This window comes from Sphaeramia orbicularis, chromosome 22, assembly GCF_902148855.1.
Source record: "Sphaeramia orbicularis chromosome 22, fSphaOr1.1, whole genome shotgun sequence".
Classification (NCBI taxonomy): Eukaryota; Metazoa; Chordata; class Actinopteri; order Kurtiformes; family Apogonidae; genus Sphaeramia; species Sphaeramia orbicularis.
Genome location: NC_043978.1, coordinates 7,257,879 through 7,274,376, shown reverse-complemented (window position 1 = coordinate 7,274,376; position 16,498 = coordinate 7,257,879). Strand labels below are relative to the sequence as shown.

Sequence of the window (16,498 nt, the reverse complement as noted above, 5' to 3'; positions counted from 1 at the left end):
GCTTTTTGTTGCCTGATTTTCATCATTTTGTTTCTTTTCTCTTTGCGTTGTATGTTCGACATCATGTTTATCTTTTTTGTATTTTTACCCTGTTTTGTGACATTTTCTCATTTTTCTGCAAATTTGTTTCACCTTTTACATAATTGTCATTTTACTGAATTTTGACATTACTTAAGCATATATAAATACAATTTTTATGCATATTTTACAATAATTGTCATCATTTTGTTGCTTCTTTTTGGTTTTTGTTTTGCATCTTTGACATAATTTTTGTCGTTTGTTATATCGTTGAAACATTTCACTCTACCTGTGTTATTTCGTTGTGTTTTTTGGTTTTTCTTCTTGTTTTGTTGCTTTTTTTTTTTTTTTTTTTTTTCCAAACTAAAGGCCAGATTTTTTCAAATGCATTGAAACTGAAGGAGTAAATTAAAGGATGTTCTACATTTTTAAAACACATGTAAGTGATTATAAAAAAAATCTCTGAGTTTTTGATCATAGTCTGAATCCGTATCAGGGGGTTGGGGGGGGTCACGTGTTTCCATCCTTCCGACAGTCAGTGAACGCCTCACAGACCGTGGATCCACCGACACGCGCTCGCTCATCACTGACACGACCCGCTGTGTGACCGTCCAGGACCACCCAGAACCACCCAGAACCACGGACCATGAACCCGGACGAGACCCACCTGGAGCTTAAGGACGCGCCGGACCGGGATGCGGCTAGGACCGGTCCGGATGCGGATCAGGTGCCTCCGGATGCTGATGCGACGGAGGCCGACGTGAGCGAAGCGGATCTGGACCAGGACCAGGACCAGGAGGAGCAGGAGAAGCAGCCGATGACCGGGGGGGAGCAGCGGCCCGCGGACGGAGCCGCAGCCGGGAACGGGGCCGAGAAGAACGGGGCCGTGAAGCTGAAGATCCCGGAGGACGAGGAGGACCAGGTCCAGTTCACCGGACTGAACAAAGAGGAGCTGCTGAGGGTGGCGGGGACCCCGGGGTGAGGACCGTGAACGCACCACAGCACAGCACAGCACACAGGGCGGGGGGCCCGGTCCGCATCAGACTCGATCACATTAGACCGCATTAGACCACCAGTCCACATCGGATAACATCAGTCCACATCAGTCTACATTAGATCGGTTTACGTCAGACCACGTCAGACCAGTTCACATCAGACCAGTCCACATCAGACCACATCAGATCAGTCCACATCAGACCACATCAGACCAGTCCACATCAGACCACATCAGACCACATCGGATCAGTCCACATCAGACCACATCACTAGAACAGAATCACACTAAAGATGAATCTAAAACCCGGGTCGCTGTGAACCAGAGTCCTGTCCAATCTAGTCTGGTCTGGTCCGGTCCGGTCCAGACCCCTTTGACCCCTCTAACCCCCCTGTGTCCTGGTGTAGGTGGGTCCGGACCCGCTGGGCCCTGCTGGTGGTGTTCTGGTTGGGCTGGTTGGGGATGCTGGGGGGGGCGGTCCTCATCATCCTGCAGGCGCCGCGGTGCCGAGACCTGCCTCCGACCCGCTGGTGGACCCACGGACCCCTGTACCGGGTCGGCAATATCCAGGCCTTCAGTGAGACCCAGAACCTGAAGGGTGAGGACCAGCGCGCGCGCGCGCGCGCGCACACACACACACACACACACACACACACACATACACACACACATCAGTCTGGACCAGAACCTGTCCGGGTTCTTCAGACCGGTTCTGTGGTTCTGGACATAATAAATAATTAAGAGTTTATAGTTGTTTAGAAAGAATAATAAAAATAAAATAATAAAGTAATAATAAATAAATGAATAAATAAATAAGAGTTTATTGTTATTTAGAATCAATAAAACCATCTCTTATTCTCAGACATTTTTACAGAATATATGATAGATATAAAACATTAAAATTATTAAAATGGTTCAATATTTGTTCATGTATGAGTTAAAGGAAGTAAGCTCTTAGCTCTGTTAACTTAGCTCTGGTAGCTTAGCTCTGTTAGTTTAGCTCTTTTATTTTAGTTCTGTTAGCTTAGCTCTGTTAACTTAGCTCTGTTAACTTAGCTCTGTTATCTTTGCTCTGTTAGCTTAGCTCTGTTAACTTAGCTCTGTTAGCTAAACTCTGTTTTTGTTGTCAGTAGCTGAACTAAACTTCTGTTTGAATCCAAAAAGAAGCTCCAAACTGTCAGCGTTTAGTCCGAACCACATATCAACAAACTTAGGGGCCGTTTACACGGCGTAGGATTCAGTCGACTCCGGGAAGATTTCATCGCGGATTAGCCTTCTGTTAACATGGAAATGGTGCCTAGAGTGCCTGAATCCGGAAACTTTTGATACCAGGGTCCAGGGTGGAATGTTATCGATACGCTCCGCATTTCAGCTCCCTGTTAACGCGAATCGGAGCGTTCCGGGGTAAAATATGACGTCACCGCATGCGTGCGCAGCCAAGAACCGCCAGTTAACCCACTCCAGGCCAGTTGGTGGCGGTAATGCGCCTCCAAGCTGGTTTGCCAGCCTCTGACACAATAAAGCTGCAGAAAAAGAAGGAACAACCACAACAACAATGGCCGGTTTCAGAACAACATACGTGCTGCTAACTGTGCTCAGTTTGCTGTCGCTTCTCCACCAAAAGTTAGACTTACTGCGTCTACACTCTTACCAGCGGAGACGCATTTCTTATATTCACCAATGCCTCTTCTTCTTCTTCTCATTTAAAAGCTGTCTAAACCGGAAATCGTTTGTGCGCAGGCACGTGTTTTACCGCCACTGTTTCACTACAGCTCTACATCACCAGCTACGGGTCTGGCATGGCCACTACAGCGTATTCAGCCGTTCTCGCGGACTCATGTTAACGCAGATCGTTATCATAGCGGCTTCGTCTTAACGCGGAATGATTTTATAACGCAAAGGAGAAATCTTTGCGGAATTAGATCCTAGTGTTGCCGTGCAAACGTACCCTTAGCAACCAGAAGACCATCCATCCCATAATAACTGTGTACCCTCATCAGCCTCAGAATCCAACAGACCCGTGTCGAAGAACCGCTCACATGTCCATCTAAGTCCATTCTGTCCACTGTTGAATCACTTCTGGTCTAGGACTCAGACAGTTGTTTCTTTCTGGTTCTCATTATCACTGCTCCCTCTAGTGGTCCCATAAACCCCACCCCCTCAGTGGACATGAATGCACTCATATGTGAAACACTAATGACTGGGCTGGACCAGGTCTGGGTCCAGTCCTGATTCCTGGTTGCAGTCCTGGTTCATGGTTCTATTCCTGGTTCCTGGTTCCAGTCTTGGTTCCTGGTTCTAGTACTGGTACCAGTCTTGGTTCCTGGCTCTAGTCCTGGTTCCTGGTTCCAGTCCTGGTTCCTGGTTCCTAGGTCTTAATACTGCCAGTAGAAATAGAACATATAGACCCAGAGTCAAAGCTAAATATTCTATTGGATTGAATATCCGTGTGAAGCCACTGTTGCGTCTGGTTCTGGTTCTGATTCTGGTGTCCTGGTCTCAGGTCTGGAGCAGAAGGTGGACCGTCTGTCAGAGCTGAAGGTCAAAGGTTTGCTGGTCGGTCCAGTCCATGTGGCTCCGCCTGACGATGCCATGAATCTGAGCTTTGAGGAGGTTTCGCCGGACGTTGGGAACCTGGAACAGTTTAAAGGCCTGGTCCAGGCGGCCCACAAGAAGGGTGAGGATCTGGAACTGCATCAGAACCAACCGGGTCCGTGATGGTCCATTGAGAATCACAGCCGCTATTTTACGAATATGAGTTTAACTGACTGAGTAGATCCACTTTAGAATGAGTAGATCCACTTTAGACTCAGTAGATCCACTTCAGTGTTGAAGAAAAATCACAAAACCTGGTTTAAAGTTTGCTGCGATGAGTGGAGCTTTATTTAGTGTTCCGGAGCACGGTGAGATTACAGATGCAGACAGTCTGTTTCGGTAGTCTGACCCTGAATCTACGTTTTCAGATGGTATTTATACAGTTACTTCAAAGCAGTCAACAGAAAACTAAAGATAAACAAAGAAATGAAGAAAAAGGGGGTTGTACTTCAGGAAGGAGCCAAGGGAATTTACATTCAAGGGAAAGGGGAGGGGGCCACACTCCAGAAAAGGGGGCGGGGTTCACACCAAGGGGAAGGAGGGTAAGTCTGTCAGACCTGGTGGAGGCATCTTAACATATAATCAAAACATCAGTGGTTAATGCTAAACAGGTTAACACGGCAGGAAACATAGAGCAAAAGGTGCCTTCTGTGTTCTCAAATCACAAATTTTCTTCCTCAGTTGATCCGGGTCAGACTGAGTAGGCCCACTTTAGACTGAGTAGATCCAGATCAGACCAAGCAGGCCCACTTTAGACTCAGTAGATCCACTTCAGGCTCAGTAGATCCAGGTCAGACTCAGTAGATCCAGGTCAGACCCAGTAGATCCAGGTCAGACTGAAGTACAAACTGTTTGACGGTGTCCCTGCAGGCATTTCGGTGGTTCTGGATCTAACTCCGAACTACCTGGGCTCGTCTGGACCCTGGTTCTCCAACGTCACAGTGACCAGCGTCGCTGAGAGACTGAAGGTGAGAGCGTTTACGAGGTCACATGTCCAAGCGTCCAATCATGCTGAAATGTTTCAGCATGTGAGGAACGACATGTAACAACAGAACCGAAACAGAAACAAAGATTATTATTATTATTAGTAGTAGTAGTAGTAGTAGTAGTAGTAGTAGTGGTAGTAATAGTAGTAGTAGTAGTAGTAGTAATAGAAGTAGTAGCAGTAGTAGTAGTAGTAGTATATTTTCCTTTTTTTACCTCCGCCAGGAGGTATTGTGAGGTATTTGTGTATTCTCAAAAAGTTATGGATGAATTTTCATGAAATTTTCAGGAAATGTTGATACTGGCACAAGGAAGAAATTATTAAATTTTGGTGGTGATCAGGGCGTGAGGGGGTGGGGGTGGGGCGGGCAGATCTGTCTTGGCGGAGATCTGTGCTCTCCGAGCGCTTTTCTTGTTTTTTAATTGTTTTTGTATCTGTTCAATGTTCTGCTGCTGGAACCTTAATGTCCTGGATCAGTGAGGTTCTATCTAATCTAATTTAATCTAAACTAATATAATTTAATCTAAATGAATCTCATTCAATCTAAACTAATTTAAATTAATCTAAAGTAAACTAATCTAAACTAATTTGATTTAATCTAATCAACATCTTCACGTTTCCACAGATCAGATCAGTAGAGCTATGTTTCGATCAGGTCTGGGATCAGACCTGGGATCAAGTCTGGGATCAGGTCTGTAAAATCTGGACCTGATTAAACCTCAGATAATCAGACCTTTATGTGAGGAGGGGTTCCATTCCTAGTGCAGGTCCTTGTGGTCTGATCCAAATCCAGGTGGACCCAGTAGGGGCCGCTGTGGTCTCATGTTCCCTCAGATGGTCCTGGTTTAGACTGGGTCTGGTTTAGAGCGGCTCTAAACGGACCCTCAGATAACTGTCTGTCTGTCCCTCAGTCCGCTCTGGTCTTCTGGCTCAGCGAAGGCGTGGACGGTGTCCAGCTGGGGGGCGTGGAACGGGTGGCCACCGTGGTTCCGTCTCTGTGGACCGACATCCGGACCATTGTCCAGAACTGGACTGACCACCGACCCCACAAGAGGTCAGTACCAGACCGGACTGGATCGGACTGGACTGAACAGAACTGGACCAGATTAGACTGAACCAGACCTGGTTCCAGTTGTGGTTCTTGGTTCCTGGTCTTCGTGACCCGGGTCTGGGTCCGTTCTAATCCTCATCTCCATGTCCTCCAGGGTTCTGATCGGCGTCACCGACCGGTCCTCGGCTGAAGACGTCTCTGCTCTCCTGTCGTCTACCAGGGTTGACCTCCTCCTGTCCCGCGTCCTGAGGGCAGATACCACGGAGCGCGCTCAGTCCGTGCAACGCCTGTACTCGACCCACAGTCAGAATAACCTGCTGTGGAGCCTGGAGGGGGGGGCCGAGGGTCACATGGCCTCAGTGGGCGGGGCCGCTCTGGTTCAACTGTACCAGCTGCTGCTGTTGACGCTGCCGGGGACGGCGGTCTTCAACTACGGAGACGAGATCGGACTGAAGGACGAGGTGAGGACCGGACTGGACCGGGTCACAACAGAACCAAACCAGGTCATAACAGAACCGGACCAGACCGGACCGGGTCACAACTATCTGGGTTTAAACTGGGTTAGGGATTAGACTAGGTTTAAACTGGGTTAGGGTTTAGACTGGGTTTAAACTTGGTTAGGGTTTAGACTGGGTTTAAACTGGGTCAGGGTTTAAACTGGGTTAAGGTTTAGACTGAGTTTAAAGTGGGTCAGGGTTTACACTGGGTTTAAACTGGATCAGGGTTTAGACTGGGTTTAAACTGGGTTAAGGTTTAGACTGGGTATAAGCTGGGTCAGGGTTTAGACTAGGTTTAAAATGGGTCAGGGTTTAGACTGGGTCAGGGTTTAGACTGGGTTTAAACTGGGTTAGGGTTTAGACTGGGTTAAGGTTTAGACTGGGTTTAAACTGGGTCAGGGTTTAGACTAGGTTTAAAATGGGTCAGGGTTTAGAATGGGTTTAAACTGGGTTAGGGCTTAGACTGGGTTTAAAACGGGTCAGGGTTTAGACTGGGTTTAGACTGGGTCAGGGTTTAGACTGGGTTCAGACTGGGTTAAGGTTTAGACTGGGTTTAAACTGGGTTAGGGTTTAGACTGGGTTTAAACTGGGTCAGGGTTTAGACTGGGTTTAAAACGGGTCAGGGTTTAGACTGGGTTTAAACTGGGTTAGGGTTTAGACTGGGTTAAGGTTTAGATTGGGTTTAAACTGGGTCAGGGTTTAGACTGGGTTTAACCTGAGTTAGGGTTTAGACTGGGTTAAGATTTAGACTGGGTTTAACCTGGGTTAAGGCTTAGATTGGGTTTAACCTAGGTTAAGGTTTAGGCTGGGTTTAACCTGGGTTAGGGTTTAGACTAAGTTAAGGTTTAGACTGGGTTCAGACTGGGTTAAGGTTTAGGCTGGGTTTAAACTGGGTTAGGGTTTAGACTGGGTTTAACCTGGGTTAGGGTTTAGACTGGGTTTAAACTGGGTTAAGGTTTAGACTGGGTTTAGACTGGGTTAAGGTTTAGACTGGGTTTAAACTGGGTTAAGGTTTAGATTGGGTTTAAACTAGGTCAGGGTTTAGACTGGGTTTAAACTGGGTTAGGGCTTAGACAGGGTTAAGGTTTAGATTGGGTTTAAACTGGGTCAGGGTTTAGACTGGGTTTAACCTGAGTTAGGGTTTAGACTGGGTTAAGATTTAGACTGGGTTTAAACTGGGTTAGGGTTTAGACTGGGTTAAGGTTTAGACTGTGTTTAAACTGGGTCAGGGTTTAGACTGGGTTTAAAATGGGTCAGGATTTAGAATGGGTTAAAACTGGGTTAGGATTTAGACTGGGTTTAAAACGGGTCAGGGTTTAGACTGGGTTTCGACTGGGTCAGGGTTTAGACTGGGTTCAGACTGGGTTAAGGTTTAGACTGGGTTTAAACTTGGTTAGGGTTTAGACTGGGTTTGAACTGGGTTAAGGTTTAGACTGGGTTAAGGTTTAGGCTGGGATTAAACTGGGTTAGGGTTTAGACTGGGTTGAACCTGGGTTAGGGTTTAGACTGGGTTAAGGTTTAGACTGGGTTAATGTTTAGACTGAGTTTAAACTGGGTTAAGGTTTAGATTGGGTTTAAACTAGGTCAGGGTTTAGACTGGGTTTAGACTGTGTTTAAACTGGGTTAAGGTTTAGACTGGGTTTAAACTGGGTCAGGATTTAGACTGGGTTTAACTTGAGTTAGGGTTTAGACTGGGTTAAGTTTTAGACTGGGTTTAACCTGGGTTAAGACTTAGATTGGGTTTAACCTAGGTTAAGGTTTAGACTGGGTTTAACCTGGGTTAGGGTTTAGACTAAGTTAAGGTTTAGACTGGGTTTAGGCTGGGTTAAGGTTTAGACTGGGTTTAAACTGGGTCAGGGTTTAGACTTGGTTTAAACTGGGTTAAGGTTTAGACTGTGTTTAAACTGGGTTAGGGTTTAGACTGTGTTTTTAACTGGGTTAAGGTTTAGACTAGGTTTAGACTGGGTTAAGGTTTAGACTGGGTTTAAACTGGGTTAAGGTTTAGACTGGGTTTAACCTGGGTTAAATCTGGACCTGCTCCAACTGGTTCATATGTAGAAACATCGTAAACATAAACAGATCAAATTTAGTTTTGTGGATAAAATTCTATCAAAGCTAAAAGTCGCATTTTGATTCTTTTTTGTTGAAGGGAGGGAAGTTTCCCAAGATGCTTTGGGACTCAGACGAGGAGCTGAATGGGACTCTACAGGTAAACACACCTGACCTTTAACCCCTTTAACACTGTGGGTCCACATTCTAACACCAACACGTTACGTCACAAATAGACCAAACTTTGATTCTATTCTATAATAAACAGGAACAATAGGCTCAGTCTGAGCTTCAGTTAGCTCCAATTAGCTCCAGTTAGCTCCAGCTCTAGTGAGCTCCAGTTAGTTCCAATTAGCTCTAGCTCCAGTTAGCTCTACTTAGCTCTAGCCCCAGTCAGCTCCATTTAGCTCCAGTTAGCTCTAGCTCCAGTTAGCTCCCGTTAGCTCTAGCTCCAGTCAGCTCCAGTTAGTTCTAGTTAGCTCTAGTTAGCTCTAGCTCCAGTTAACTCTAGTTAGCTCAAGCTCCAGTCAGCTCCAGTTAGCTCAAACTCCAGTTAGCTCAAGCTCCAGTCAGCTCCAGTTAGTTCTAGTTAGCTCCAGTTAGCTCAAGCTCCAGTTAGCTCTAGTTAGCTCAAGCTCCAGTTAGCTCCAGTAAGCTCTAGCTCCAGTCAGCTCTAGTTAGCTCAAGCTCCAGTTACCTCTAGCTCCAGTCAGCTCTAGCTCCAGTCAGCTGCAGTTAGCTCTAGCTCCAGTTAGCTCTAGTTAGTTTGAGCTCCAGTCAGCTCCAGTTAGTTCTAGTTAGCTCTAGTTAACTTTAGCTCCAGTCAGCTCTAGCTCCAGTCAGCTCCAGCTAGGTCTAGTTAGCTCTAGCTCCAGTTAGGTCTAGTTAGCTCTAGCTCCAGTTAGCTCTAGTTAGCTCAAGCTCCAGTCAGCTCCGGTTAGCTCAAGCTCCAGTCAGCTCCAGTTAGCTCCAGTTAGCTCAAACTCCAGTTAGCTCTAGCTCCAGTCACCTCCAGTTAGTTCTAGTTAGCTCCAGTTAGCTCTAGCTCCAGTTAACTCTAGTTAGCTCTAAGTCCAGTTAGCTCTAGTTAGCTCAAGCTCCAGTTAGCTCCAGTTAGCTCAAGCTCCAGTCAGCTCCAGTTAGCTCAAGCTCCAGTTAGCTCTAGTTAGCTCAAGCTCCAGTTAGCTCCAGTTAGCTCTAGCTCCAGTTAGCTCTAGTTAGCTCAAGCTCCAGTCAGCTCCAGTTAGCTCTAGCTCCAGTTAGCTCTAGTTAGCTCAAGGTCCAGTCAGCTCCAGTTTGCTCAATCTCCAGTTAGCTCCAGTAAGCTCTAGCTCCAGTCAGCTCCAGTTAGCTCAAGCTCCAGTTAGCTCTAGCTCCAGTCAGCTCCAGCTCCAGTCAGCTGCAGTTAGCTCTAGCTCCAGTTAGCTCTAGTTAGTTCGAGCTCCAGTCAGCTCCAGTTAGTTCTAGTTAGCTCTAGTTAACTTTAGCTCCAGTCAGCTCTAGCTCCAGTCAGCTCCAGTTAGGTCTAGTTAGCTCTAGCTCCAGTTAGCTCTAGTTAGCTCTAGCTCCAGTTAGCTCTAGTTAGCTCAAACTCCAGTCAGCTCCGGTTAGCTCAAGCTCCAGTCAGCTCCAGTTAGCTCCAGTTAGCTCAAACTCCAGTTAGCTCTAGCTCCAGTCACCTCCAGTTAGTTCTAGTTAGCTCCAGTTAGCTCTAGCTCCAGTTAACTCTAGTTAGCTCTAACTCCAGTTAGCTCTAGTTAGCTCAAGCTCCAGTCAGCTCCAGTTAGCTCAAGCTCCAGTTAGCTCTAGTTAGCTCAAGCTCCAGTTAGCTCCAGTTAGCTCTAGCTCCAGTTAGCTCAAGCTCCAGTTAGCTCTAGTTAGCTCAAGCTCCAGTTAGCTCCAGTTAGCTCTAGCTCCAGTTAGCTCCTGCTCCAGTTAGCCCCCACCCAACAGACTGAGGTCAGTAAATGTTCATTTGTTTGATAACTCCTCCTCCTCCTCTTCTCTGTTAACTCCTCCTCTAACTCCTCCTCCTTCTCTTCCAGGAGGAGCGCCTGCAGCGTCGCTCCTGCCGTTCTTTCTTCCAGACTGTCAGTGAACTCCGGGTGAAGGAGCGTTCGCTGCTGTTTGGAGACTTTGTGCTCCTCTTTAACTCCTCCTCCTCGCTGGCCTACCTCCGGGTCTGGGATCAGAGCCAGCGCTACCTGGCGGCCTTCAACTGGGCGGAGGAGGAGGGGGAGGAGCTACGGCTGAGTGGGGTGGAGCTTCCCCGCTGGGCCACTGTAGTGGTGAGCACCAACAGCAGTGCCCTGCCGGCCAACGCCCACGTGGAGCTGACGGCGCTGAGGCTGGAGGCTGGGCACGCCGCGCTGCTCAAGTTCCCCTACGCCTGAGAGGGGTGGGGCGGGGGCGGGGCAGGGTGGCGCTGCTGAGCATCATGGGAAAAGAAGACCATCTCCTCCTCCACTGACCTCCTCCTCCGTCGGTTCTGGTTTGTGTGTAGACGATGGCATCTCCATGGTAACGCCTCCGTCTCCTGTTTCAGTATCTTCGTGTCAGATGATGAAGATGATGATGAAGATGTGTTCATTGGTGGATAAATGTTCACTTCCTGTCATGTGACCTTTGTGCTGTTTATTGATGTTGAAGCCAAATAAAAACCCTGAAATAAAGGCATGGTCTGTGTGTCCAAATATGGACCGTTTGTACATTTAATATAAAAGTACAAATATGGACTGTTTACACCAGGGGTTTCAAACTTGTGGCCCGGGGGCCAAATGTGGCCTGCGGGATGATATTTTGTGGCCCCCTACTTTACATCAAAGTTTAGTGTTAGTGTGGACCACACAAAGTTTTCAAACGTACCTTTCTGCTGAGTGTTGCCACGCTTTCATTTATTTTTATCATTTATTGGCTACCATAGATAGTCTGGTGACAGCTTCTGGTGGCATTTGTTCTTAACAGTTGTCAAGCTAGCCAACCGCGAAGTACTTGGGGAAGTATGAACATTAGTCACTTAGTTGAAACATATTTCGGAGTGACATCAAGTGGACGGAAAATATATGCCATCACCCAGTTCCAGTTATGTCTCTCTCAAAACATGTTGTGAAGAGAAAGGTTGGCAACAAGTACAGGCAATTTAAGAAAAAGTGGGAGACGGAATATGTGTTTGTGGAGCACAGGGGTATCCCTACGTGTCTCGTATGCACAGAGAAAGTTGCGGTGTATAAGGAATACGTCTGACATCATGACTCAACTAGACATGCTGAGGAGTTTACAAAATACCAGGGCGATGAGAGAAAGAACCAGGTCGCCAGTCTTAAAAAATGTCTATTGAGGCAACAAGATTTATTCAAGAAAGCAAACAAAGAGAATGAAGCAGCAGTCGAAGCTAGCTACATGGTGATTGAGATGAATGGTAGGGCCAGAAATCCATTCAAAGAAAGCGAGTTCATCAAAAAGTGCATGTTATTAGTTGCAAGTAATGTAAAGAAACCCTTTTTTGTGGAATACTTAATGCAGCCCAGCCTGACCCAGACTCTACCTCTAGTGGCCCCCAGGAAAGTTGAGTTTGAGTCCCCTGGTTTATACGTTGAATATAAAAGTACAAATATGGGCTGTTTATAGGTTTAATATAAAAGTACAAATATGGACACAGTTTGAACAGATACGACAACTTTAACCCATTTAATTCAAAAAACATGAACCAGAGAAGGAGTAGTAGAACTGACTGTAGTATTTAGAGTAATATTTACAATAGAATACTAGGATTTACATTAATATTTACTGTAGTACTAGGATTTACATAGTATTTACACTAGTACTGTGATTTACAGTAGTGTTTACTGTAGTACTAGGATTTACTGTAGTATTTACAGTAGTCCTAGGATTTACTGTAGTATTTACTGTAGTACTAGGATTTACAGTAGTATTTACTGTAGTACTAGGATTTATGTAGTATTTACAGTAGTACTGTGATTTACAGTAGTATTTACAGTAGTACTAGGATTTACTGTAGTATTTACAGTAGTCCTAGGATTTACTGTAGTATTTACTGTAGTACTAGGATTTACAGTAGTATTTACTGTAGTACTAGGATTTATGTAGTATTTACAGTAGTACTGTGATTTACAGTAGTATTTACAGTAGTACTAGGATTTACTGTAGTATTGACATTAGTGTTTACAGTAGTACTAGGATTTACTGTAGTATTTACAGAAGTATTTACAGTAGTACTGTGATATACAGTAGTATTTACTGTAGTACTAGAATTTACTGTCATAATTACAGTAGTATTTACTGTAGTACTAGGATTTAGAGTAGTATTTACTGTAGCACTAGGATTTACTGCAGTATTTACTGTAGTATTTACAGTAGTACTGGGATTTACTGTAGTTACAGTAGTATTTACAGTAGTATTGGGATTTACTGTAGTATTTACAGTAGTATTAGGATTTACAGTAGTATTTACAGTAGTACCAGAATTTACTGTAGTATTTACTCTAGTATTAGTAGAAGCACTAGTAGTAGTATTAGTAGAAGTAGTATTTCGGATGTTTGTGCAGAAACAGAGGTAAAATGACTCCAATCACATTTCATCAATCAAACACACACACACACACACACACACACACACACACACACACACACACACACACACACACACACACAGTCAGGACCCTGAACGTAACACTGACAGCTGGGGTTTCCTACATGACACCAGTCCTAAACGCATCACCACTCTATGTCACGGACCGACCCCCTCGATCCGGGTCCAGTCTCAGAGACCGAACAGTGGGCCGGTCCGGATCCACAGACTCACCTGGACCAGGTGGATTCAGTCACCTGACGGTGAGTGACGCATTTAATCGTTTTTCTTTCAGTTTTGTTGATTTTGTTGCTTCTCTTCTTCATATTATGTATTATTTGATACATTTTCTTATTTATTTTTGTTCATTTTCTTTCCTGTTTTAGTCGTTTTTTCTTCAGTTTCATTCAGTTTGTGTCTTATTTTCTTCTTGTTGGTTATTTATTTATTTATTTATTGTTAAATTTTTTCATTTTATTCATTCCTTTTGCTGTTTTCATTAATTTTGTTGCTCATTTTATTATTTGTTACTTTATCTCATTTACCCCCCCCCCCCCCGTTTGTTTGTTTGTTTGTTTGTTTGTTTGTTTGTTTACACTTTATCAGTAAATCTATTGGTTGAATTCATGCCTAATGTGTTTTATAGGTTAACACTGACCCAAAACACATGTGTTTAGAGTTTGGTTAAAGTAGGTCAAAGTTCACTTTTTTTTAAATGACTTTTTAAAATATTTTTGTTTGTTTTTTTCAATTTCCTTCTAATGGACGACATTTCAAATGTTTATAAAAACATACATTTAGTTTAAATTTCCCTCACACTGGTTTCAAATATAAAGGTGATTAATATGACATCATCAGCTGGATCCACAACAAAATAAGATACAATACATGCGAGGGGCGGGGTTTGGTGTGTCTGGAATCACTTGTTGCTTATTTTTTCCACATTATTATGTCGTTAAGGGTTAAAGGTGGACGTTTGGGTCTTTAAGGGTTAAAGGTGGACGTTTGGGTCTTTAAGGGTTAAAGGTGGACGTTTGGGTCTTTAAGGGTTAAAGGTTCAGGTCGTTCACTGACATTGAAGTCTGGGACGTTAATGAAACTACATCCATGTGGGATTCCTCCTCCTCCTCTTCATTTCATTCATTTCGAGCAGAAGATAAAACTAATCTTTTATGTGTAAAAGGAACTAAACTCAGATCAAACACATGAATAAATAAAGGTGTTATCTATCTATCTATCTATCTATCTATCTATCTATCTATCTATCTATCTATCTATCTATATATATATCTATATATATCTATATATATATATATATATATATATATATATATATATATATATATACTTTTAACTGTCATAGGAGAGGGAATAATGGAATGGACTCACACCAACGTGGGTGCACGTGCGCGGTGCGTGCTCGTGCGTCCTCTTCTGGTTTCTTGGGGTTACGCGGTGGCGGTTTAAAGCGCGTGAGTGAAGCTGGACGTAGTTTCCCGCGTTCAGATCCCTTCAAAATAAAAGTCTGGAACAGATGATAAATGAAAGTAAAGTAGAAGTAAAGTAATATTTAAAAAGACTGAGTTTGTATTTATTAGTATTTAAGAGTAAAACACAGACGGTGGTACTTCTACTGCAGTAAGTAGTACTTTTACTAATGCTGTAGTATTTATCATTTACTGGTTGTACTGTAGCCTGTTTTCAGTGTGGGTGAGTAGGGATGATGCAGTATTTTCACTGTGTATTAGTACTTTTACTGGTAGTGCAGTATTTGTACTGTGCATTAGTACTTTTACTGGTAGTGCAGTATTTGTACTGTGTGTGAGTACTTTTACTGAATGTGTTGTATTTTCAGTGTGTGCTTACACAGTGTGTACTTTACTGGTAGTGCAGTATTTGTACTGTGTTTTAGTACTTTTACTGGTAGTGTAGTATTTGTACTGTGTGTTAGTACTTTTACTGGTAGTGCAGTATTATTACTGTGCATTAATACTTTTACTGGTCATGCAGTATTTGTACTGTGTGTTAGTACTTTCACTAGTAGTACAGTATTTGTAATGTGTATTAGTACTTTTACACGTACTGCAGTATTTTTACTGTGTGTTAGTATTTTTACTGGTAGTACAGTATTTGTACTGTGCGTTAGTATTTCTTACTGGTAGTGCAGTATTTGTACTGTGCGTTAATACTTTTACATGTACTGCAGTATTTGTACAGTGTGTTAGTATTTTTACTGGTAGTACAGTACTTGTACTGTGCATTAGTATTTTTTACTGGTAAAGCAGTACTTGTACTGTGTATTAGTACTTTTACACATACTGCAGTGGTTGTACTGTGTGTTAGTACTTTTACATGTATTGCAGTATTTGTACTGTGTGTTAGTACTTTTTACTGGTAGTGTAGTACTTGTACTGTGTATTAGTACTTTTACACATACTGCAGTGGTTGTACTCTGTGTTAGTACTTTTACATGTATTGCAGTATTTGTACTGTGTGTTAGTACTTTTCACTGGTAGTGCAGTACTTGTACTGTGTATTAGTACTTTACAAGTACTGCAGTATTTGTAACGTGCTGAGTACTTTTACCGGGCGTCCTCGTACTTTTACTTTGAAAGGCTGCGTGCTGCGGAAGTCGCTTCGGTTCGCCCGGTGTTCGCCTTGACGCCTCGGCGGTTCGCCTGCTGACGTCTCTCCCGGTATAAACCGCCGGAGGTTCGTCCGGACTGACCGCGTCTCTTCTCCTCCTTTTTCCGCAGGAGCTTCGTCACCGCGGCATCACGGCAGCGCGGAGTCCGACTGTCCGCCTCCCCTCCCGGCCTGACGGGCCGCGCTGCGCCGCTGACACCCAGGACACGGAGCCGGACCGCGAGTGACGGATGGATGTGAGTCCGGGGCTGAGCAGCGGACCGGCAGCCCGGACCCGGAGCACCGGCAGCGGGGACCAGTGAACTCCCTCCCGGTGTGAGGATTCTGACGCACCGACGCCTTTTATTTATTTATTTTCCTTGGATTTGAGTCTTTTTCCACAATGTCACCATCAAGGAGAAGCCACCTGCTCCTCTGACCGCCCTCCTCGTCCCCCCCCCCCCCCCAGTATGAAGAGCAGCGGAACCGGCCGCCTCCGGCGCGTCTGACCGGGGCTCCCGGAGGACAGCGGGCTGCGGTGGATGCGAACCGGTCACCGGGCCGGAACCCGGGCAGAAGGACGGACGCCGGCCGGAGAGGAGCAGCAGCAGCAGCGGCGGCCGGAGGAGGAGGAGGCGGCGGGAGGAGGAGCAGCGGGGAGCCGGACTGAGGAGCTCATCCCCGGGGAGAGAAGCAGCGGCGGCGGCGGCTAGAGGAGGATGTGAAGATGGGATTCCGGTTCGGGCTCCTGTGGCTGTTCACCGGCGGCTTCCTGCAGGGGGTGACCGGACAGGGCGTGTACGGTAAGGACCCCTACATCCGTCCGAACCGAACCGGATACACCCGAACCGGGTCTACTCGCCGAGCCGTGACCTTGTGCGGTTTAATGCGTGTCCATGCACAACAGGTCGGACCGGACACCTGTGAACCTCCGGGTCCAGGGATGATGGTTCTGTCTGGGTCTGATTCCGATTTTGGATCTGGTTCCCTGCCAGGTATGGTTCTGGTTCTGGGGTGTGTGATTGACTGCCCCTGGTGAGACCTGGTCTCGGTGGGACTGGGTCTGGGTTCTCAGTGGGTCTGGTTCTGGGGTTTA

At 45.3% G+C, this 16,498-nt stretch overlaps 2 protein-coding genes across 2 annotated transcripts in view; both read left to right on the top strand.

Annotated features, from left to right (window-relative positions):
- Positions 1 to 572: 572 nt before the first annotated feature.
- On the top strand, positions 573 to 10,868 carry LOC115413360 (4F2 cell-surface antigen heavy chain-like). The gene is made up of 8 exons (XM_030126152.1): positions 573 to 996; positions 1,420 to 1,610; positions 3,516 to 3,689; positions 4,478 to 4,575; positions 5,504 to 5,646; positions 5,798 to 6,104; positions 8,290 to 8,349; positions 10,235 to 10,868. The coding sequence occupies exons 1-8, from the start codon at positions 665 to 667 to the stop codon at positions 10,580 to 10,582; spliced, it is 1,653 nt and encodes a 550-aa protein (XP_029982012.1). The 5' UTR covers positions 573 to 664; the 3' UTR covers positions 10,583 to 10,868.
- A 4,608-nt stretch (positions 10,869 to 15,476) lies between these two features.
- Positions 15,477 to 16,498, top strand: part of LOC115413362 (MAM domain-containing glycosylphosphatidylinositol anchor protein 2-like) — a 189,937-nt gene continuing 188,915 nt past the window's right edge. Inside the window, 1 exon segment of the mRNA XM_030126154.1 lies at positions 15,477 to 16,205. Within this exon segment, the coding sequence (XP_029982014.1) occupies positions 16,130 to 16,205 (76 nt within the window). The 5' untranslated portion in view covers positions 15,477 to 16,129.

Coding starts and splice junctions, on each gene's coding strand:
- LOC115413360 (XM_030126152.1), top strand. CDS start 665: ATGAACCCGGACGAGACCCACCTGGAGCTTAAGGACGCGCCGGACCGG. Junction 3,690..4,477: donor CCAGGCGGCCCACAAGAAGG/GTGAGGATCTGG, acceptor GTGTCCCTGCAG/GCATTTCGGTGGTTCTGGAT. Junction 5,647..5,797: donor GACCACCGACCCCACAAGAG/GTCAGTACCAGA, acceptor CATGTCCTCCAG/GGTTCTGATCGGCGTCACCG.